The following is a 25,869-nucleotide window of genomic DNA, read 5'->3' as shown; positions in this document are numbered from 1 at the left end:
GAAGTTAAGGCTGAGAGAAAAACGTGTGAGGTTCTTTCGAAGGGAGGTTGTGAAGGTACAGTATACAGTCAACCAGCAGACCAGTCTGTTCCAGAATTGAATGCTGTCTGAAGTGAAAACTGTGCAATAATGTGGAAAACCATGCTGTGAATAAAACACAGGCACATACATATCTACTGTACATACAACTACATTGGGCATTGCTGTTTTGTACTTGGAAATAGTACAGGTATAGGACAACTTATATGGAAACCTGATATTGAGAAAGCTCCGAATTATGGAATGGTTGTCTCCCATAGACTCCATTTTATCCAAATAATCCAAATTTTAAAAAATGATTTCCTTTTTCTCTGTAATAATAAAACAGTAGCTTGTACTTGATCCCAACTAAGATATAAGAAATCCTCATTGTAAGGAAACCAGTCTATTGGGTTTATTTAATGTTAAAATGAATTTCTAGTAGACTTAAGGCATAAAGACCCAAATTATGGAAAGATACGTTATCCAGAAAACCCCAGGTCCCGAGCATTCTGGATAATAGGTCCCATACCTGTATTACCTCAATATATACAAATTGAAAGTAAGAAGGGGAGTGTAAACAAACTCAGTCTGGAGAGTCTATTTCTCAGCTAAAACTATCCAATCCCTTTTATTACAATAACCTTATTGTAATAATAAGTGTATATTTGTGATACATGCATCACATGGACTGTGTATCTAACATACAATTCAACTGTTTAGATAAGCAAACTGCTCCCCAAATAATATTTCCATAACATTCAATGTACGTATACCTATTTCTACTGTGTATTGCAACTAAGCATTTTGAGTATTTAAGACACCAACCTCTGTAATTGTTGATAGACAACCAGAGTTTTCTTCTATTACAGCTCATGTGCAGCAATATATTCATGGAAACACTCATATTTAGTGCAGCAATACAATAACCATATTATTACAGTACCTCCTCGATCACGTGCTGCTAAATTGGTCCCATTGTTCAATGTGACATCCAGCTGGTACATTCCGAGATTAGGGAATAAATAGTCAGTGGTACATGTCCCCACGTTGTTGTTGTTCTTCTGAAAAATGCAACAAAGATGTAGTCACACGAATACAGATACAGTATATGTATCAACTTTAACTTTACATTTATCTGTATTCTGTCACAATTGAAGCCTTGTCTGGTTCAGTAATTTTTACTTATACAAAGCAAAGGTTTATAAGCAAGGTGTATGGATAGGAACTTGTGATATCATTGTGTATTTATGTAACATAGTAAAACGGCAGTATTCTAATAAAAGTCCACATCCAGCCATAGTTTGTGCATGGATTTGCAAAGAACCAGATCTTCCTGAACAGTGATGTTCTGACATACAAAAACTGCTGGATCCCATATTACTGGGGTTCAACCTGTCAATTGAGAGTAGGGAAAGTTGGCAACATCTCCCAATTATACAAACCTATTTTCTTATTAAAAGTCCTAAAAATAAGACTGGAATCACAACCGTCCGCAGCACGATTCAAAGCATAGAGCAAAAGTATTCTCCTGACCCTTGGTCTCGCTGCTGAATGGTCAGGAATTTGTGATTTATCCAATTAGTTCTACAGTTTTTGAATGTGAGACACGAGAAGGACACAACATCCCTTGTTCTGATACTGGTTGATGTTACTCACATGTACAGTGGGAGCAGGCTATTAACGTGCTTATGAGTATTAGGCAATTTAGTGGGAAAAGAGGTAAAGGAAGCACCAATTCAGAATTATCTAAAATGATGACTCCAATATGGCACCACACGTAGTTGACAGGGTGGCATGCTAATTTTGATTAGTCTTGGTCCAGGGCTTTCTATTTCCTAGATTTATAAAATATTGGGGGGGTGGAATTCTCTTTACAATTATTTTTTGTAGGCAATTTACAGTATAATCACATGGATGGAGAACATTTTCTGTGCCCTTTTTGTCGTTGAAATGTATAGCATGCATTTAAGACAAAGAAGAAAAAGACAGTGATCCATCTTTTTATATAACTGTATTTAATCTGTTTTTGTTCATGACAGCAACCACCAGTATAATCCATTAACTCATAAAGTTTCACCTTGCTCTGGCTGAATACACAATTGATTCTTGTGTAAAGCCCACCCACTATCACCTTGCTTCAAATCCTGCCCTTACTGTGTCTCCATGTTCAATCTCCTCTGTTTATTATTTCAGGTTTCTTCTTTGCAGATAATCACTAGAAGCAAATATCAAGCAGAGTTGTTCATTTATCTTGATTTTCATGTAGTTCCAGGTTTGGACTGCCTCATACTGCATTCTAGTTAATTTTAAACTCTGTTAAAATGATTAGTGCAGAGGGTTATTTTTTTTAGCAATCTAAGATACCAGTGTAATGGCTGAACTGCAAGTATACAATAAATAAATATTCAACTCTGCATGCCAGTACAGGATTTAATCTGTTGCTGCTGTACTGTACTTGTGCCTTGCTATTTGGCACACGGGATACCTGTAGGCAACCAAGAAGATGGTGGTGACACCCTCTATGCTAAAGTACCCTGGGCCAAAATGTTGCTTTTTAAGGGCAAGTTACTGCTTCTGGTAAAAGAATGGCATTTAGGGGCCAATTCACTTACTTCGAGTGAAGGATTCAAAGTTTTTTTTGGGCTACTTCGACCATCGAATCGGCTACTTCGACCTTCGACTACGACTATCTATGGATTCGAAGTAAAAATCTTCGACTATTCGACCATTTGATAGTCAAAGTACTGTCTCTTTAAAAAAAACTTCCACCCCCTAGTTCGCCATCTAAAAGCTACCGAAGTCAATGTTAGCCTATGGGGAAGGTCCCCATAGGCTTGCCTAAGTTTTTTTGATCGAAGGATATTCCTTCGATCGTTGGATTTAAATCCTTCGAATCGTTCGATTCGAAGGATTTTATCGTTCGATCGAAGGATTATTCCTTTGATCGTTCGATCGTATTATCTGCGCTAAATCCTTTGACTTCGATATTCGAAGTCGAAGGATTTCAATTCCCAGTCGAATATCGAGGGTTAATTAGCCCTCGATATTCGACCCTTAGTGAATCAGCCCCTTAGTGTCATTGGGGGGGGGGGGATACATAACAAAGGACACCTAACAATCTGGCACCCACCAGTGGTTTGGGTTTAAATCTCCTACAACTCTTTCCATGCTGCACAATCAGGAACAATACACATTGACTTTCCTGTCACCCAGAACAGTAATGGTATTTCCATGTCAACACTGCAGATGCTACAAATTGTGACATGGAAAAGGAAAATTAAGTAGTTCCACTACCAGGTCTAGTAACCTCTAGCAGACATTATGTTGTTTGCATTCAAATAGGTAATTTGTAAATGGTGCCTGTTGATTGTTTGCCATGGATTGCCCTTTGCTCCATTTCTTACTCACTTATCAAAGGCAATTTGAAAACAGGAAATGAACAGAAAGATTAAAACTTCTAATAGTCTGGAGACATTAAAATCTACCTGGACTGGGATTAAAAATCTGATGGTGTTGGGATTAAGCCGAGTTCCACAACAGGCAGGACTACAATCCTCTATTTTCCCATCTCTAGTGCACATGTATTACTTTGTATGGTATTTGTATGCATCCCTACTGCAACCTCAAAAAACTATAATACAGGTATGAGACCTGCTATCCAGAATGCTTTGATACCAGGAGTTTTCCAGATAAGGGGTCTTAATTTGGATCGCCATACATCTACTAAAAATTATTTAAACATTATATAAACCCAATAGGATTGTTTTGCCTCCAATAAGAATAAACCATATTTTAGTTGGGATCAATTACAAGGTATTGTTGTTTTATTACAGGGGGAAAAGGAAATATACAAAATTGGGGGGTTGTGGAAGCACTCCTAAGGCTAAATCAAAGTATATTTAAGTATAATGGAAGTGCTACTTACAATGCACTTCCCTGGGCCCCTGTCTCATAAGTAATTCAATATAAATGCAAGTGCATGTGTTTACAAAAACAGGGGTTTTTTAGTTACAAAGTTATGATCATAAAGTTGAAAAGCCACCATACCACGTCAAGGTAAACCCCATATGGCGGTCCCTAACTTGTTTATTCTCAGGTCATAATATAAAAAGACAATTCTCTGCATAATAGCATTACCTGTATTCAGTGTTTGTGGAACATTGGTTTCACTCTGGAGCCTAGATCCTCCCCCGCCAGTTAAGGCTTTTAAGAGAGAGAGATTGCCCAAACCAACGCCCATATTTAAAAGCATAGGACCACCATTGTGTATTTGCTTTTACAGCCTGTAGCTTTGGCTAAGCTTCTTGTGGCTTGTAGCACCCCCCATACCCACCCCTATTAATTAATAGTGGCCCTATGCTTTTAACTGCACCATATTTATACATTTTTGTCAAAAATGGGCGTTGGTTTGGGCAATCACTCTCTCTTAAAAGCTGCAATTCAGCAGCGGGGGAGGATTTAGCCCTCCAGAAACCAAGGTTCAGCAGACTTTTACTTTTTACTATACTAATGCTATTATGCAGAGAGACACAGGATCCTCAATACTATGACTGGTAGGTAAACAAGTTAGGGACCGCCATATGGGGTTTACCTTGACGTGGTATGGTGGCTTTTCAACTTTATGATCATAACTTTGCAACTAAAAACCCCTGTCTTTGTTAACACATGCATTTGCATATCTACTGAATTACTTAGACAGGGGCCCAGGGAATGTGCACTGACCCATTTGGATATGCCAGTAGCACTTCCCTTATACTTATATATATTTTTACTTAGCAATGCGGGTGCTCCCACAACCCCCCTTGTGGAAAAGGAAATATGTCACAAAATGTTAATTATTTGATGGAAAATTACTTTCACGTAATTTGGAGCTTTCTGGATACCAGGTTTCTGGATAACCAATCCTATACCTGTAGCTCATCAGCAACTGGGTTCACTAGCAGATTCTATAGTATGCTACGTGGCCAGACCAGGGATCAATTTTTGTTAGAGTCTATGGAGAATGCCTCAAACAACCAGTATGACAGCTCTCATTTAAATGTATACTTGAAAAAAAATGGTATACAATATATACATGTACATGTGTTAGTCATGGAAGTCAAAGAGGGTATGATTTATATTTGAAAAAGGCACCAAATGATCCTAGAATAAGGAAACGGTAAAACTCTTGACAGTAAACAAAGGACCCTTGTGCACAATCACTGGACCATCAGCAATGAGAAGTGGATAAACAAACAGAAAGACATTGCAGGCAGATACAGTATATATAGGAACCCACTCAAAGCCAGAGTTGAAACATTTTGATTACATTACTGCAATTTCCATCAACATGTTCCGTGTTTCTTATATTTCTATAACTTTGTCAGGCTTAGAGGGAGCTGCTTTTGTGCTTTTCCTACCCATGTCTAGTTTATATTTCTGTCTCAGTGTGTTGATGTGTTATTAAGAACAAAGCCATGTGTAGCTCCACAGGTCCACTGCCACATAAGCAATAATTCTAAAGCTATTCTTTCACTTCTGCAACTAATTTGTCTTCCTTTATCTGTATTCCACTGGAACTTTATTGCAGTTAGCAGTGGAATATTCAGTATCATATTTGAATGTACTTTGCATTTACTCATCGCATTTCACAGCAATCAATTTATCATCCTACAGGTACCAAGTGAGCTACTGTCTCTTGTTACCAAATTGAACGTTCCTGGTGGCTAAGCTTAGATTAGTCTCTGTGCTGCTGCCAGAGGCAAATCATATTTATTTGTAAACTTGAGTGACATCTCGGGGCAAATTCATCAAGGGTCGAATATCGAGGGTTAATTAACCCTCGATATTCGACTGGGGAATGAAAATCCTTTGACTTCGAATATCAATTTTAATCCAACGATCGAAGGATTATCCTTCGACCAAAAAAAGTTAGGCAAGCCTATTGGGACCTTCCCCATAGGCTAACATTGGGTTTGGTAGCTTTTAGGTGGCGAACTATGAGGTCAAAGTTTTTTCTTAAAGAGATAGTACTTTGACTATCGAATAGTCGAATGATTTTTAGTTCGAATCCTTCGATTCAAAGTCATAGTCGAAGGTTGAAGTAGCCCATTCAATTGTCGAAGTAGCCAAAAAAAACCTTTGAAATTTGAAGTTTTTTTTCTTCTATTCCTTCACTCGAAGTTAATGAATTGGCCCCTTCATGTTTCCTTCTGAACATTTATATGGCTGTAAATATTGGTTGTCAGGTGCTGATGACAATAATATCACTTAAGGCTCTCCCGCTGCTATTAAATAAATATCATTCAGTTTAAAGGCCAACAACAGTATTTCAAATAAAGAATACTGTCACCAAATAAAGTGTTTACGTTTGCCTAAACCAATGCATAGGTAAGGGACCTGATATCTGTAACCCACCCAATCCCTGGAAATACAGGTGAAAGTCATAAGGTCAGACAAGAAAGTGTTATGCAGCTTGATGAATAGGCCTCGCATTATTCAATTTGAATTAATGAAAATTATTTTTCTTTCAAAATGTTGTAACATACTAGTTTTTGTTTTTCCTCACTCTCTATTAGACCAACAGAACATGCATTGATAAACCCATCGATATCTGGAGGTATACCCATTCCATTAAATTTGTTTCGCTCCGAGAAAGCTCATGAGAACTGTAGAGCAAGAGAGCAGAAACAAATCTGTCTATGAGATGTAATGACTTTAGGCAGTGAGAAGTACAATAGCTTTTAGATCCATGGAGGTTCCAATCACACGTGGGATTTTAGATCAGAAACACAAGTAGGCACTCTCTGTATTATCATTATTAACACATTTTTAGAAAGCGCCATCATATTCTGCAGCAAAGTACAATAGATTGGTACAATTGCAGCAATATTTATTATATACATACTAAAGTTCCTACAGATATCTCACAAAAAGAAGCTGAAGTGCTTTTCATATGTTATACCCTTCTGCGGTTGCTTGTTTTGTTCCTGTAAAGAAACAACATGTCTCTAATTGCCAATAAAGGAGAAGGAAAGGCTGAAATTAAGTAAACTTTATCAGAAAGATCTATATAAATACACTAGTAAACCCTCAAAGTAATGCTGCTCTGAGTCATCTGTCAAAAGAAACACAGCATTTCTTTCCTTCTATTGTGTAAACATGGACTTCTGTATCAGACTTCCTTCTTTCAGCTTAAACCTCCAGGGCTAGGGCTTGAGCATGCTCAGTTTGCTCCCTCTCCCCCTCCCGTTTCCCTCCTCCCCTCCCTGCTGCTATCTTAGCCCAAAGCTATGAGTGAGCAGGGAGAGACTCAGACAGGAAGTGATGTCACACCAAGCTAATATAAATAAAACAGAGAGAGCGTCTAGAGCTGTATGGTAAAACATTCTGCAGAATAAATACAGTGTTATAGCTTGTACTATTGTGGCTAATCTATTGGCAATAAACTGCTTCAGTAGCTTTCCTTCTTCTTTAATAAGAGCAAATTCACTGTAGAAAGTGCAAATGCTCGACCATCCATATGTTATTCAGTAATGCAATAAACATCCAAAAATGTTCTCAGCATAATCTTCATTAATTACAGTAATCTTGGTGTCGCTCTCTTCTTGCAAGTATATTATAGAAATAAAATAATTTACATAAGCACAGCAAATTAGAGAATCATAAAAAGTGCAGTTCTTTAGGCCATTTCCTGGCAATGTTTTTATTATAATCAAATAAATTGCAAATTAATCATGTATATAAATTTGACAGCGCCTAAAAAACAAAGTGACTTTACAGCTGTTTATTTTGCTCGTATTATTTTCTTTGCACCCATACAATTGCTCATTTTCAACAAATTTTATCTCTGTGTTTATATAAATACTGTTTCGTACACATTGCCATGCAAAGGTACCCATTCTTTCATTTTACCGAGCCACATATACTTCGCTAATTAAAAAAAGAAAATACAGGTATGGGGCCTGTGCTCAGGACATGGGGTTTTCTGGATAAGGGATCTTTCTATAATTTGGATCACCCTGCTTTATTTTACTAAAAAAATAATTAAAAGATTAAATAAACCCAACAGGATTGTTTCACCTCCATTAAGGATTAAGTATATCTTTGTTGGGATCAAGGTACTTTATTGTTATTACAGAAAAAATGGGAATCATTTTTATAAACCTTAATTATTTAATTAAAATTGATCCATGAGAGATGGTCTTCTTGTTATTTGGAGTTATCTGGATAACGGGTTTCCGGATAATGGATCCCATACCTGTGTGTGTGTGTGTGTGTGTGTGTATGTATATATATATATATATATATATATATATATATATATTTATTATTAATATTTATATAGCATTAATGTATGCACAGTGGTGCAGGTTGAATAGAGAATTCCTTATATGGGCATAGAACATTTCTTCCCTGCATATTAGGGGCAGATTTATCCATGGTTGAAGTGAAAATTTGAATTTAAAAAATCGATTTTCAAACTATTTTTAGTATATTTCGACTATCGAATAGTCCAAAATTAGATTCAAATTTTTAAAAAATTTTGAATATCAAAATTTATCATATACTGTTTCTTTAAAACTTCGACTTTGACCATTCGCCATCAAACCTGCCTAATTGCTGTTTTAGCCTATGGGGGACCTCCTAGACCCTATTTGGAATAATTTGGTGCACTCTGAAGAAAAAAAAGTTATTTGCGACAAATCCCTCGATTCGAATTCTAGAGAAGACGTTCATAATTCTAATCAAACGATTCGAATAAAGCCTATTCACCCGAAGTTTAAATATGTATTGTCCACTGAACTAACACAAACATTATTCTTTTCATGTACTGGCTAGCACATTTAGGGGCAGATTTATCAAGGGTCGAATTTCAAATTTAAAAAACTTCGAAATGCCAACCGAAATTTATTAAATAAAAACGAAGGGGTTTTTTTTGCAGGTGAATAGTTCGTGTTCGTTCGAATTCATACGAATTCAAATCGTACGAATCCGAAAAAAATAACTTCTATAATTTAATAAAGTCCACCAATTGACTCCAAATAGGTTCTAGGAGGTCCCCCTAAAACAGCAATTCGGCAGGTTGTAAATGGCGAATGGTCGAAGTTGAATGACAGTACATGATAAATTTCGATATTCAAATTTTTTAACTTTTTTTCAAATTTGAATCGAATTTGGACTAAATTCTCTAACATGTTGCTCACCAACTCCTTTGTTGCTCCCAGTGGCCTCAAAGCAGGTGCTTATTTTTGGAATCCTGGCTTTGAGGCAAGATTGGGTTGTATAAAAACCAGGTGTACTGCCAAACTGAGCCTCCTATAAACTACTAGTCCACATAGGGGCTACAAAATAGCCAATCACAGCCTTTAAATGGCACTCCCAGGAACTTTTTTCATGCTTGTGTTGCTCTCCAACTCTTTTTACATTTGAATGTTTCTCATGGGTAAAAAAAAGGTTGGAGACTCCTGAGCTAGAGAAACTGAAGGTAACACAGTGGTAGTCATGATAAAAGACTTAAGGTGACCCCTCAGGCATAAAGAATTACATTGTTTCCCAAAAAATGAAACATAGCATTGCAATATGAATGAGCCAAAACACAAAACCACAAAAGGGGTTTGGAAATACAGGGGACAGAGGTCAAAGGTGTTTGGAGAATTGGAGCAGCATGGAAGGGAACCCAAACCTTGAGTACTGGGGCCCGCTGGCTTCTACTTGTATCACATCAACCCCAACCTTCTAGTTGTTACCCCCCTCACCAACCACCCTTACCTTTTCTGTTGTGACTGGGGGAGGCTATATCACTAGAGCACTTGAAGAGACAAAACATTTAATTGTATTCCTTGCTTCATTGCAGGGGAGGCTCTGGAAATGCCACATAATTTAGCAAATGCAAATTCTAAAATGTCACTTATTCTAGCTTTAGTGAACACTATCCATATTATAATTAATAACACTCTCTGAGCTGGCCTGTCCAATATCTAAAAGGCTTTTTAACATTTCTCAAAGAAGCCACCCATGTAGAGTATTTCTGCAATTCCTTGCTACCTGAATAACATGCAAGAAACAGGACTACAATCTGAAACCCCGGCATCTAAAAGCACTCCAGGTCCTGTATAAGTCAATGGGGAAGGTCCCAGTGTCTGCACTGATGTCTATACCGATATACGATTATTTTGGGGATTTGGAGCAAAAAAACTCAGAAAACTCCGAAAAAATCGTATTTTTTTTTCCAGAAAACTGCGAACAATTCTAAGTTTTAGAGGAAAGCTCCAAAGTTTTTGCCCGATCCTATTTTTTCTGCCTTTTTGCTTCATAAATAAGGTCCATTCAGGAATTCGGAGTTGGATATTAGAAATACAGAGATGAATTCAGACCCTGATAAACATGTTGCATACATCCAGGAATGAATATAATTTTAATTGGTTTAACAAGAAATATAGCTTAACTTTGTGGTTGCATTGAAATTAGTTTTTTTTTCGATTCAGTTAGTTAGCCAAAAATGTTATCCATAAAGGCTGGAGTGACTGGATGTGTAACATAATGTAATAACACTACTTCCTGCATTGCATCTCTCTTGGTTTTTCCACTAATACATTTGTAAATGAGCATACCTCCCAACTGTACCATTTCCTTCATTTTGATATCATTGTAACTAATAAGAGTTTCTAAATCTTAACTAAATAAGATGCTTTTTGCAAGGAACCCAGAATAATTAGCACTTGCACTTTGATACAATTGTAAATAATAAGAGCAAGTCTCTCTTGTAAATAATAAAAGCAAGTCTCTTGGGGGAGTGTCACAGCTTATTTCACCTTCATTAGCAAAACTGTTATAATACATAAAAGATGGCCCTAAAACTCAAAGAAATGTGTTCAAACTTTCATAACCTGCCAAATTTTGTAACATTGACACTGTAATTAGAAGGTGTGGCCATAAAATGGGCGTGGTCTATTTTATGCCGTGCTATGTGCAGTAGGTCTTTTTGTCCCTCTTTGTATTTTTCAAATATTGGGAGGTATGAATGAGCCCTTAATATGACCATTCTAGTCACCAGTAAATATATGATTAATATGTGGTCAATATAATATATTTCATATATATTGTTTGATATATGTATTTTAATATATGTCAGTAAAGTATGGGTATTTGGTTCAATACTAGTGAAAGCTAATATAAATTGAGATTTTAGAATATATGATGATGTGTTATGCTCCAGGATGTTACGTTTATGCTTCATGAAGTCTGTCTTTTTTCATAAATCAGCATTAAAGGAAAACTATACCCTCAAAATAAACACAACACAAAGCAACAGATAGTTTATATCATATTAAGTGGCATATTAAAGAATCTTACCAAACTGGAATATATATTTAAGTAAATCTTTCCCTTTTACATCTCTTGCCTTGAGCCGCCATTTCCTGATGGTCTGTGTGCTGTCTCAGAGATCACCTGACCAGAAATACTACAGCTCTAACTGTAACAGGAAGACGTGTGGAAGCAAAAGACACAACTCTGTCTGTTAATTGGCTCAAGTATGGTTTGTTGTTATGTTTGTGTGCACCGTTAATCGTACGATCCCAGGGGGTGGCCCTTATTTTTTAAAATGGCAATTTTATATTGATGATTACCCAATGGCACATACTACTAGAAAAGTATATTATTATGAAAATGGTTCATTTACATGAAGCAGGGATTTAGATATGAGCTGTTTTATGCAATATCTTTTTATAGAGACCTACATTGATCTGAGGGTATAGTTTTCCTTTAAGGGTTCATTTGTAAGAACAAAGGTCAATTTACTTGACTTTATTTTCTGTAAGCATCTTTTTATATTATGTTAAATTAACCAATTTTATGAAGCCTATCATTTCATCCCTTGTGGGACGAAGCACATCAGTTGGTCTTTAATGTTGGTAATGGAATAAAGATATATGGTTTTATCTGGTGTACACTCTTCTGTATACATTAATATTCAGCAGGACACACAGCCATTTCTCCACAGACAAGCTCAGTTTCTTGCCTTTGTTTATTCATGGATACAGTTGCATTACATGGCAATATACTTTTTTAAAACAATATTTACAGAGAAAACGTGAATTTACAAGCCTGTAAACTTGACTTGCATTGCACATTAGTTCCCAAAGCCTGAGCTTTAATACCTTTAGCAGAAGATCAATACAGTTCTCAAATTAAACTACTTTTTTTCTACTAAACTCAGCGTTTTTCGTTTGTCCACAGCTTCTGCTCGTTGCATGCAATTAACGTATTGCTGAAGCATTAATCCTAATGTATCAGTTGCTGTGTTAAAACAGTAACACTAAGGGGCAGATTTACATAGGGTGGAATATCGAGGGTCAATTAACCCTCGATATTCGACTGCTGAATGTAAATCTTTCGACTTTGAATATCGAAGTCAATGGATTTAGCGATATTCCTACGATCGAAGGAATAATCGTTTGATCAAACAATTAAATCCTTCGAATCGAACGATTCGAAGGATTTTAATCCATCGATCGAAGGATTTTCCTTCGATCAGAAAATTGTTAATGAAGCCTATGCAGACCTTCCCCATAGGCTAACATTGGCCTCGGTAGGTTTTAGGTGGGGAACTAGGAGGTCAAAGTATTTTTTAGAGAGACAGTACTTCGATTATCGAATGGTCGAATAGTCGAACAATTTTTACTTCGAATCGTTCGTTTCGAAGTCGTAGTTGAAGTAGCCTATTCAATGGTCGAAGTAGCCATATTCGACCATTCGAAATTCGAAGTATTTTTTCTTCTATTCCTTCACTCGAGCTAAGTAAATAGCCCCTAAGGGGCAGATTTATCAAGGGTCGAATTTTGAGTTCATAAACTCACATGAACAACCATGAACTCAAAATGTAAAAAAAAAAAATACGATCAATCAAAATCCTTAAAAAAAAATCTAATTTTTCAAATTCGGGTGAATGGAATTGACCCACAAACTCCAATCAAAGTCAAATCGAATTTGAATTAAGTTTTTTCACCAAAAAAAACCTAGATTTTCAGAATGTCTACAAACAACTCCAAACTGATTCCAGAACATCCCCCATAGGCTAAAACAGGTTTAAGGTGGCAAATAGTCAAATTCGAATTCTTAAAGGGTCAGTACATGATAAATTTCCAAATTCAAATTCAGTTTTTCTAAAAACTTGAATCGAATTTTAACTATTCCCTAGCCAAATTAAAATAACTCGAAAATTCTAATTTTTTAATTCATAAGGTGGTCAAGTACATCAATTCTACCTTTCGTTCCATCTCTATTATTTGATCCTAATCTTGTTTGCTGCACAATCCTCTTCCTTGCATGTAATCATATGTTTCCACTTGGTCATTTCTGAATCTGGCCTTCGGCCTCATCATGAAACTCCTCATTAACTTATAATATCCTTATATTTTACAAGAGGGAGTACTTTATTCACTATATATCTTTAATAAACCACCTGCCCCGAATCCCCTCTGATGTTTGTTGTCTACTGCAGAGCACAGAAAGGTAAAAATAAATTCTTTGTCAAGACAAACATATGTCTAAGTTGAATGTATATGTTTCCACACAGCACCTCATAGGCCTGTATAAGAGAGGGGGTCATAGTGTAAATCTTATGAGTAGCCAAAGCATTGGTTAAGACCAAGAAAGGGTTACACTATTATTAGTTTTTTACATAATGACTCAAATATAAATCTAGATTTAAATATAATAAATATAATTTAGTTATAGTTTTTGTTACTGCACTGGTGCAATTTAGAACCTGCTTTTGTCAATCAGCCACACAAGGGGAAGTTAAAATGTGCTCAGCATTTAGTAACAGTACAGGTTAGTGAATGAAACTGGTTTAAAAATAAAGTCATATAAAATTTTAAAAAATTAAAAAATTGCCTTGGGCATAGATATATAAAGCCAACTAAGACAACCTTCAATTGTTAGATGCTGCTAGGGGTTGCTGCGAGTTGTCAACAATTTCTAAAGGGCTGCAGGCTGGCAATTCCTGCCATCATTTTCTCCTGACATAAAGCACAAGGAAGAAAAAGAATTACCCATTTACTGTTACTGGAATGCCAATCGTGGAAACAGAAACTACTGAAGCCAGGCCTACAGTCGGGACCAGGGAAATTATCTAATGGGTTGTAACCTGCCCAATTTCTGATAAAACAACAATCAAGCACATGGACTTCAGTATAAGGCAGGGCATGAAGAAATGGTCTCTGCTTAATGAAGTAGACAAAAGGGTTAAGCTGGACATCCTCGAACGATTGGACTATGGCTATGACATAATGTGTCAGTGATTGGATGGAATTTTGTCTGGGTTGCTGGCCCTAAAAACTAGATAGATGGCTTGGAACTGGACTGGGCTATCAGATCCCACAAGGAAAAGCCAAAGAAATTGAAATGCCTGTGTTATAAAGCTTTTACACCAGATGAGCAGTCTGCTTGCAGGTCCTGGGAAATTGCTTTTTTTTACCATTTATAAAAATGGCCCTGACCTGGGGTAAACATATATGACAATACGATAAGTAGGGCAAGGACAAACCCCCACCCTTACATCACTACTTCTTGTTAAAAAAGGTTTATTACCGCCCACATGTTCATGGGAATGGCGGTAATAAGTACAAATACGTGAGCAACATCTCCTTACAATTTCTCCATCCATTGCAGTAAATGCTGGGAAGTATAAAATAAATCAAAAAGAATGAGCCAAATCAGTCAGAGGGTACTACATACACCCGCAGGTTTGAAAAATAATTACAACTTCACAAAAAATACATTGAGAAGCTTGAGGTAATTAGAGCCTTTAAATATAGGGCACTAAGCCTCAAGCCCCCATGCAAACCAGTTCAGGTGTTTGTAGTCAAATAACAGCAAAATTATGGACACTTAAAACGTAACCTTTAATAAATATCGTTAAAATTACAAAACCAAAAAAGTATATATACAGGGCTGTGCCCTCAGTAACACAACACCACTACAAAGCGTGTAGACCCACTGCCTCTAAATAGTACAGGCAGTGCAGGACATTCGCCTTAAAAAACAAAGATTAAAAGGTGCATCAGGTGGTATGCGGTGGAGAGACAAAATGCCAATTAGTAAGGCGATGGGTTTGAAGCAGCCTAGTAGCTAAGATTTTACCCTCCCTTTGATTTTCCCATCCCCCAGAAGACAATTCTGCCTATCTACGTTGGGAACGGTTGGGAGCTTCTCCCCCACCGTCCACCTATGCTGCCCGACGCGTTTCGCCGTGAAAACGGCTTCTTCAGGGGCATAGGTGCTGGACTGGTGTCAGTGGCCGGTTTAAATACCTCTCCGGTGAATTTTCGGCGTTCGCGCATCGTATTGACGTCACTTCCGGTCGCGGCGCGAACCGGAAGTGGTCATCCGCGTCTGCCCATAGTACCATCATGTTTGAACTGTGCATGCGTTAGCCAGATTTTGCCAGTACTTGGATGAGACGGGCAGAATTTGAATGTCTGCCATAGGCTATTGACGCCTGTCGTGTTAAATGCGCATGTGCAAAAGAGATTTTGACAGTTTCTGTGCTGTCACTGTCTTTGGCTTAATTAGAGTTATATAATAGTATAATAGCCTGCCTAGATTACTCGGAGAGTGTGTAGAGAGGTACTATTACGTATATTTGGGTTATAAATTCAGACAACTGAGTCAAAATGCAAATGACAGGTCGAATTAACCTGTTGTTTGATAGAATTACCAAAAATGTAAAGAATAATAATATTATACCATGAGAATAAGTTAATTATATCAGAGGAAGGGTAAGAAAGTAAATCCTTCATTAAGTCCCAAAGGGGCCCTGCTTTTCATAGTGTAGATCCATTCGGCTTCCTTACGTAGTAGTTTTTTATCAAGATCACCTACTCGTGTAGTATGAGCAATTTTTTCAATGCCCATAAAGTGCATGACCTTAATGTCACCTGCGTGAATTTCATTTATGTGGTTGGCTACTGATGTGTTCCTTTTATTTCTAACATCTCCAACGTGTTCCATAACTCTCCGTTTAAGTTGTCTCGTCGTTTTACCTATGTAGTCCATGCCACATTCGCATCGCATTATATAAATGACTCCTTCAGTGTCACAATTTATGAAATCTTTGATATGATGCTCCCAATTATCAGTTTTTCTAAACAGTGAATAAGTTTTTTTAATAAATGGACACGCAACACATCTGCCGCATTTATGGCAGCCTTTAGTTCTATTGGTCAGCCAGGTGCTTGATGCTGGGGGTACATAGTGACTATGAGTGAGACCATCGCGAAGATTACTGCTTCGTCTAAAAGTTATCAGTGGTCGGTCTCCTATTGCTTGATTCAATGTAGTATCCTGTTGAAGTATGTGCCAATGTTTATTCACTATATGTCTTATTTTATTGTGCTCCTTACTGTAGTCTCCAATGAGTCTAACGCATCCAGAACTATGATTATTTTTTAATCGGGTAATTTGCCTTTGATTTATTAATAAGGAGTTGCGGTCTGATTCAAGCGCTCTTTTATATGCCTTTTTAAGGGCATTATGGCTATACCCTCGTTCTTTGAAACGTGCATATAATTTTTTGGCCTCTATTTTAAATTCTTCTGTTGTGCTGCATAATCGTCTAATCCTCAGATATTGTCCCACCGGTATTCCTGAAATTGTATTTTTCGGGTGTTGACTGTTTGCATGAAGCAAACTATTGGTGGCTGTCTCCTTCCTATATACTGAAGTTGCTAGGTTGTTATTAGTGGTTTTATCACGAAAAATACGGATGTCCAGAAAATTTACCGTATTTGCATCAATTTGAGCAGTTACTTTTAAATTGATGTGGTTAGTGTTAAGCTTCGCTACAAATTCATGAAATTTCTGACTGGTACTAGTCCATATTAGTACTATGTCATCTATGTAGCGAAGCCAAAGCGAGATGTATTGAGTGTATTCTGATAGTTCCTCATTAAACACCAGATTATTTTCCCACCAGCCTAAAAAGATGTTAGCATAAGAAGGGGCGCACGTGCTTCCCATTGCGGTCCCCCTTTGCTGGTGGAAGTATTTACTGTTAAAGGTGAAATAGTTATGTTTTAGTATAAATTCAAGAAGTTCGACAACAAAATCATTGTGTGCAGTGTACTGGTGTCCACGTTGCATTAAGGTGTCCTGAACTGCTTTCAAACCAAATTCATGTGGTATACTAGTATATAATGATTCGACATCTAAACATGCTAAGTGATGTTTCGAGTCTAGGCAAATGCCGTCTAAGCGTCTGATTGCGTCTGTGGTGTCTTGTATAAACGATGGCAGGCAGCTGACGAATGGTTTTAAAATCTCGTCAACATATTTGCTAGACGGTTCTGTCAGGCTCCCAATCCCAGAAACTATGGGGCGTCCTGGTGGGTTTGTGGGATTTTTGTGAATTTTGGGAATGGTATAAAAAGTTGGAATTACAGGAGATTTGACCGTCATGTATGCAAACTCATCTTTATTAATTATCCTTTTTTCCAAACCTGTCTTCAGCATCTGAGATAGCTTAGCTTGGAACTCTCTAGTGGGATCTTTGGAAAGCTGTATATAACAGTTCTTATCCCCTAGTTGTCTCATGCATTCTTTAACATATGTACTTCTATTTTGAATAACGATATTTCCACCTTTATCGCTAGGTTTTATTATGATTTCACTGTTGGCCTTTAAATGTTTCAAACCTTGTTTTTCTTTCCAAGACAAGTTATTTCTAGAGTATGTTTCCTTTGTAGTGGTGTTGTGTTACTGAGGGCACAGCCCTGTATATATACTTTTTTGGTTTTGTAATTTTAACGATATTTATTAAAGGTTACGTTTTAAGTGTCCATAATTTTGCTGTTATTTGACTACAAACACCTGAACTGGTTTGCATGGGGGCTTGAGGCTTAGTGCCCTATATTTAAAGGCTCTAATTACCTCAAGCTTCTCAATGTATTTTTTGTGAAGAAGTATAAAATAAGTCAATCTGATATCACTGCATTGTGAGGGAACCTGCAAAATCAACTTCATCTACATCAGGTAGTTTTATTTACCAAGCTAAGTGCAGTTTCCTACTGACAATGTAAGGGGTTAAATAGGTTTCAATAATTTTTAATGAAAATTTTTTCCAGGAAAATAACAATCATCATAATGACATATCATCAATATTAGTAAGATTTTTACATCAACATATAAACTTGACTGTTTTAATCAATGAGACCTTAACAAATATCATTTGCTAACATATAAAGATACATAGATAAAAATATAAAGTTGTCTTCTGTTGAGAGAAATCTATGTTTAATTATCTATTGTAGTTTCTTAAACTTATCTAATGTGTACTTTGCGTATCCTTACGCGTAATACTAAGTTGAATCAAAGAGTGAGAGTTGAAGTAACTTACGCGTTACTCGTTAATTATGCGAAACATTTTATTTTTACACGTATGTTGTTGATGCGTAATGCGTATTTATCATATGCTCCATTCTCGTATATCAATTGCTTGATTCTTTTATTTCTCTTGCGGAATTTAACTTAGTTTTAATACACAGTACGTATGCTGTAATTTACGCGTTAAATCCGATTATGCGGATGAACATGCGTATATATCACCAAGTTGGTGCAATTGATAGAGTTGATGCAATAAACGCGGATTTTCATGCGTACTTTCAACGACATACGCGTAAATGTCTAATTAGACCCAATTGAACTCAAACCTAAACAGGTTAATCAATGCTAATTAAGTCTTTAGAACCAACATCAGAATTGGATGTTTTACCTACGACAATGTTTCTTTTTGGTTGTATTTCAAGGAGCTGAGTTTCTGGAAAATGGGGATTGGGACCTCTTTACTGAGACTCCAGAAGTCGTTTTCTCTTGATTTATTAAAACATTGCAGTAATATAACAAACCATAGTGTGATCTAACATCTTATATCTAAATGGAATAAAAATTCTTCAATACTTAGATTGAGGTATTGTAAGGGGTTAAATAAGTGCTGGCCATAAAACTTCTGTTAACACCAACAATATAATACTCCAATGCATACTCTCATAAATTAGACACTCATTCTGCCCGTGTGCTTGAACTGAACCACCAACTCCCTCGTTCCCTTCAATATATAACTAGCAGTAAATACACCATTAAACCCTAAGTCCATAGGGGCATGACCTGTTCTTTTAGCCATAACATATATTTGTTCCCTTGTCTAGCTCTGGAGGGATGATGGGTGTTACATTCATATTCTGGCTAGGACATGTCATAGCAAAAGTGAAGTATATTACAGAACCATGAAGAGCGTATCATTTATATGCAGCTCACATTAAATCGGCTCTCAGAGATACAATTTCACACAGGAAATCTGCAAGATAATCCTAGCCCACAATTGCTAACCTCTTCCATTAAGGGCACTATGTAAACTCTGTCCCTAGACAGAGTAAGTGTCACACATTCAGCTGCTTTACATTTACACGTGTACATTCACGCTTACATTTAAGTAAACATATGACAAGGAAGAAAGAGGCAGCGAGAAACTGAAATTCCTGGCAAACTTCACTTCTTCTGCAAATCTTTTGGGTGGCAAAAAGGCACCCAGCATTCTTTCCGAAAAAGGAGACTGGTTGCTTAAAGGGGAACTATCGCAAACATTTAAATGTAATAGAAGCTTCAGCATACTGAAATAAGTTTCTAAATACAATCAATTAAAAAAGCTGTACCATTTATGAAATAATCAAGTTTATCTTCATTATTCCTCTCTCTGCATCTGTTTCTCTTCATTCTCTCTTCATGCAGCAGTTGACATTTAGATCCAATACATCTTATAGGAGGGCTCCTTTTGCCTAGAAGCTCACTCTATTAAAATCATCTGATATCATGTCTCTCTACATGCAAGATTTTTGCAAAGGGCGGTTATTTTGTTAGATTTTGTTTGTACTGGAATCGGTTATCTGAGTGAGCTCTTATTCATCTGCGAGGAAAGGGAGCCCCCTTATAAGATATATTGGATCTAACTGTCAATCAATATCTGACACCCAACTGCTGCATGAAGAGAGAATGAAGAGAAACAGATGCTGAGAGAGGAATCGTGAATATAAACTTGATTATTTCAGAAACAGTAAAGAATTTTTAATTGATAGTATTTAGAAGTTTCTTTATTTCAGTATGATGAAGCTTATATAAAATTGTAATTTTTGTTATAGTTCCCCTTTAAGGATAACCAGTACTAATACCACATCTATGCAAAGTTAAGTTTCATGCTAAACAAGGACACACATAGAAAGATAAAGTCCTTACCTGGGCACTGAGAAATGGCAAAGAGCCGATGTTTTTCAGCCTGCAAAAGCCTAACATAATGCAGCAGTAGTGTATAAACCATCATCAGCCTGGCACAGTAACACCTCTACATTCATGGCTAGCGTTGCCTGCTCTACACAGTCTCCAGCGGCAGATTTATTCTCCAGCTCACAGATATCAATCTCTGCTGCTGCTTCTTCCCTCTGGCACACAGTAAATGGAAAGAAGCTGAATCTTGATGCCGGTGCCCTGATACTTCAGTCTCTATTAAGGAAATGATTCGTTTCTAGGGCAGTATGTTAAAGATACACTGAGGGGATTTCATCATAATGCATGCATTATACTGGTGTTTTTTCTGTTCCTGTTGCAAAAGGAAAAATAATACGTGCTTATCTGAAATAATCACACATCTTTCTAGAATTTACTGCCGACAAGCCATAAACAAAACAATTCTAGACAGGAAAACAGAATGTCATTGGTGTGCAAAGAATCGAAGCTAAATCATACATTAGATTTAGGGCAGGGTTGATCACATTCAGCACACAGGATAACGGCACAACTTTATGATGTAGCCCTATAGCTATAGTCAGTCACACCATATAATTGGATAAATCAGAATTTCAGACAGTTATAGAGATCCCTTGGGAAGCAGTTTTAGCAGACCAACCTGAGATTGCATGAGACCTTTCTGGGCAAAATCCAGACTTTCTGATGCCTTTCCACCTTTCTGTTACAGTAGCATCAGCCAACTATTGTGGCACAGACAGATCACTTCTCTCTCCTGCTATGATCAGGGTTATTTTAGTAATCTAAACATTTGGTTACACTGTACAATACCCAACTAATCAATCAGTGGAAGAATATCCCAAAACCAGCTATATCTGGTCACCTTTACTTAGATAAACACAAATACCTTTGCATTGATTTATATACTCCCCACGCCTCCTTGTTATGCAACACTGGGAGGGGATAGGTGCAGACTGGGTGTAGCATTCCTGCTAAACATGCATCTCTCATTATACATACAGTGTATTATATATATATATATATATATATATATATATATATATAAAATAATTCCGAAGGTACCCGCACTCTGTCCACGTGTATATTCTTGTGGGTGCTTGGTCAATAATTCATATATAAAAGTTCAAGATGGACCAGCACACCAATTTCTTCAATCACCAATATTTTATTGCAACATCACTGCGTGTATATATATATATATATATATATATATATATATATATATATATATATATATATATATATATATATATATATATACACATACACATATACATGTACATGTATTAAATATCTTAATTATTAAAAGAACCATTATATATTATACCCTCTATATGGAAAATATAAACAGAAATACTCCCATGTTCTCCAGTGTGGACATCCAGAAACTCTGTATTGAGTAAACTTGAAAGCCTATCCCCAAAATGAATTATCTATAACAGAAATGTCCCTTGAATTCTTAGTCATCTGGATAACAGATCATTCCATAATTTGGATCTTCATACATTAGGGGGCTGATTCATTAAGGGTCGAATATCGAGGGTTAATTAACCCTCGATATTCGACTAGGAATTGAAATCCTTCGACTTGGAATATCGAAGGATTTCGCGCAAATACTGCGATCGTACGATCGAAGGATTATTCCTTCGATCGAACGATTAAATCCTTCGAATCGAACGATTCAAAGGATTTTAATCCAACGATCGAACGAATATCCTTCGATCAAAAAAACTTAGGAAAGTCTATGGGGACCTTCCCCATAGGCTAACATTGACTTTGGTAGCTTTTAGCTGCCGAACTAGGGGGTCGAAGTTTTTTTTAAAGAGACAGTACTTCAACTATCGAATGGTCGAATAGTCGAACGATTTTTACTTCGAATCCTTCGATTCGAAGTCGTAGTCGTAGTCGAAGTTCGAAGTAGCCCATTCGAAGGTCGAAGTAGCCCATTCGAAGGTCGAAGTAGCCCAAAAAATACTTCGAAATTCGAAGTTTTTTTACTTCGAATTCTTCACTCGAATTTAGTGAATCGGCCCCTATGTCTACTAGAAAATCATGTAAACACTAAATAATCCCAATAGGCTGGTTTTGCTTCCAATAAGGAGTAATTATATCTTAGTTGGGATCAAGTACAAGGTACTGTTTTATTATTACATAGAAAAAGGAAATCTTTTTTTAGAATTTGGATTATTTGGATAAAATGGAGTCTGTGGGAGATGGCCTTTCCGTAATTTGGAACGTTCTGGATAACAGGTTTCCGGACAACAGATCCCATACCTGTACCAGTATGTCCCTGGCCTTGACTTCTTACAGTGTATAATGGAAATGTCACTTGACTTCCTAAAAGTTTCTCATGCTGGTGCACAGCCCTGTGGGCTAAAGAACCATGTGATATCTGTTACATATTCAATGGTTTGCTAACCTCTGCTCTTATTGGTTTGCTACCCAATTTGCACAAAAAGAAAATGGTCATAGTTATAAGACTTTCGGGAGAATGTAATAAAAGTCGGTAACAGAAAAACTATTTGCAATGCGAAAAGTTATGCCTTTGGGCGAACAAATGCGAATTTAATATAGATTTTTATGAAAATGTTTAGCTATCACTTCCAACAGTGGAAGACCATTTGTGAATTTTATAGTTTGCGCCAATGCGCAGTCAATGTAATAAAACTTCTTACTGAAAAAGTCCTTATGTTTGCTCCAAAAGATTACGACACCTTCAAGCATTTCTTAAGAGTGCGCAATTAACATTCGCAATGTAATAACAGTTTAAGGTACAATATGCGAGATGTGGATTTTTATTCTTATTGGCGCAAATTGTTTTGCTCTTTGCAACTTTTATTACATACCCCCGTAACTATTTTGATTGTAAGGATCTCCATCCTCTTGTCTCTTTGATACTTAGCTCTTAATCTTTAATGTATCAGGACTTTGTATTTATTTGTATCTATTACTGTAATTACACAGAGTTTGTTTTATTAACCAAACCACAACCATTTCCTTCAAATGGTTAAAGGGCCATTGACTTTTACATGAATCTGTCAGGTTTTAGATGGAGTGTCTTTTTTTACCACTACTTTTTCGGGTTTTCAGCGAGAAAATGGACACTACGAAAAATCTCTGCTTAATTCCACTTTCTAAAAACATATGGCAAAAGGGGGTCATTGCCGTTTGGCAAGGGGAGTCATAACAGTGGTAGGGCAGGGAGTATAACTGCAAAAGGTCGACCCCCCATGAAGCCTGCAAATACCAATGTGATCATAAAAAATGGAGCATAGCAGTTGGACCAAGCCTAACCAAGCCTGTGGTATACAGTTACCACCCTTGGTCAAAATATTATTATTATGGCTGGATGTACTGTACAGAAAGTAATAATGAACATTTTCCTGTTCTAGCAGTCTTGTGAAAAATGTGCCGAATGAAGGCAAGTTCATGTAGCCCTGAGAGACGACTGTCTATCATTTGTAAAAGCATTAAGTACAGAATGAATCATCTTGTAGGGATTTAGACAGCGTGTAGAAGCAGCATGCTTAAGGTTAATAGATGAATGTAGCAGACAGAAGGTTCTATCAGTAAACTGAAAAGCATTGCCTTTAGGCAAGATTTCTAAAATGTTGCCTTTAGGTAAAGGAGCGTTTTATATAGTCAGCTTGCAGAGCCAATAAACGTCAATAGACTCAAACATGCAATTTTCTTTTAACTGTTCTTTCCCATTAAACTCTTACAACGTTAATATTGTTTCAGTCCAGGTGCACATAACACATAACACAAGCAACTGCTTAGCAAAGAGATGAATGATCCTTGTTGTATCCTTCTATAATTGGACTTAAAGTCTAATGTGCTATGTCTCCTGCTGAAGGGGGTTAAAACCTTATTTGGTTACATACCTCCCAACATTAGAAAAATTTAAAGAGGAACAAAAAGATTTACAGGGTGTAGGCCACATATATTTTATGGCCACCCCCCCCCCCAATTACAATGTCCATTTTACAAAATTTGGTAGGTTATGAAAATTTGAACACAGTTCTGGGCATTTTAGGGCCATGTTTTATGCGTTGTTTCCGTTTTTCTAATGAAGGTGAAATTGCCCTTTAAGCTGTAAGCCACAGTTCTCCCAAGAGACTTATTTAGCTTAAAGAGTAACAGTGGTATCTTTGAGTATCTTAAAGTTTTACAAATGTATCTGAGTATTCTCTGGATTCTCTGCCAAAAAGCCTCTTATTTAATCAAGTTTCAGAAACTTTGTCTTTTTGTTTTGGCAGCAGTGCAGGAGATCAAATAGAAACGCAAGACATTTCAGTAAGAAACCCAGGACTACGGGTTGAGCTGTGAAAATCAGGACTGTATGTCAATAAATGGGACAGTTGGGAGGTTTGTGATTATCATACCCAATGCACTGCTTCTGGACTACTCTGCACTCGCTGGGGACACAAAATTGATGGCTTCTAGATATTGTACATCATTTGACTATTCTGTAGAATATCTGTTTTTCAGGTGTCCCAAGGTGCACGCTTTGTATGCTTTTTGTAAGTGGCAGATTTATTTTATCTCAGATATACGTTTTCCAAATACAAGTTTGGCTTTCCATTGGCTTTCCATTGTTTGGGAAAAGTTTCCTAAAAGGGAAATTAACTTATTAGTGGGATATGTGCCCAGGTAGTGTTTGTCTTTCTTAATGGAAATTTAACTTAATTTCTAGGACAAGTGCCCAGGTACAACTTTGTTTCTGGGCAGATAAGAATTTATATCTAGGACCGATGCCAAAAATACATCCTGACTTCCAAACAGGGGTGTGAATTTATTGTATTTCTGGGATCTGCCTTGAAAATACTTGGCTTTTTTTTTTCCTCTTAATTCTTTATTTACCTTTGTTTTAACAATACATACAAAAAGAAGAACATTTGTTTGTCTAATACATCTCAATAAAAAGAAAAGAAATATATAAATGCAGGCAAATGGGTTCATGCATTTCTCTGAGTGGATTATCTTCATTTCTAGAGTACTTGATTGTCTATCCAGTGCATTATAACAAAAAATAATAAAAAACAAATATAATTTGTTTCTATGGCTCCTTGTTTCCTTATTTTATTAAAATCTCAACAATTCTTTAATTATCTCAGTGGGCCGTCTAACCTCCAAATTAAGTTCCAGACTAATATTTCCCTTATTCGGGTATTAGCATAACATCTACTTTGTAATTATGTGAACACATCCTTTTTTTGGCCAATGGTTGGATTATTATTGCTCTCTCTTTTCCCCCCCTAAATATCTAAACCATCTTGTCCAGACTTCTAGGTATTCTAAGTGTTTATCATTTATCCATGCTGTAAATTCTTCCATCTGGCTTATCTCTGTAACCACATCTACCCAGTTTTCAACCGTGGGAGAGTTTTTATCTCTCCAATGTAGTGGTATAAGAGACTTAGCAGCTATTATCAACTGTAAAAAAATATCTCTATTTTCCCCTTCAATTTTCCCCAACCCATAAAATAATAGGATATTTGCTGGGCTCAGTGATGAAGACAACACTCCTGTGACTTCCTCACAAATAGCTAA

The 25,869-nt window shown here is 36.7% G+C and overlaps 1 protein-coding gene across 3 annotated transcripts in view; it reads right to left on the bottom strand.

Annotated features, from left to right (window-relative positions):
* The window catches only part of LOC108707234 (multiple C2 and transmembrane domain-containing protein 1), a 359,140-nt gene that overhangs the window by 256,297 nt on the left and 76,974 nt on the right, over window positions 1–25,869 (bottom strand). For 2 of the 3 annotated variants that reach the window (XM_041580463.1, XM_018244369.2), the window contains exon 2: window positions 965–1,082. In XM_041580463.1, coding sequence (XP_041436397.1) covers window positions 965–1,082 — 118 coding nt within the window. Of the gene's footprint in view, window positions 1–964; window positions 1,083–20,289; window positions 20,442–25,869 lie in introns of those variants that run through there. The other variant, XM_041580464.1, reaches the window with a different exon arrangement.

This window comes from Xenopus laevis, chromosome 1S (genome assembly GCF_017654675.1).
Source record: "Xenopus laevis strain J_2021 chromosome 1S, Xenopus_laevis_v10.1, whole genome shotgun sequence".
NCBI lineage: Eukaryota > Metazoa > Chordata > Amphibia > Anura > Pipidae > Xenopus > Xenopus laevis.
Note: the sequence above shows the minus strand (reverse complement) of the source record. Positions and strands in the feature narration are given on the sequence as shown.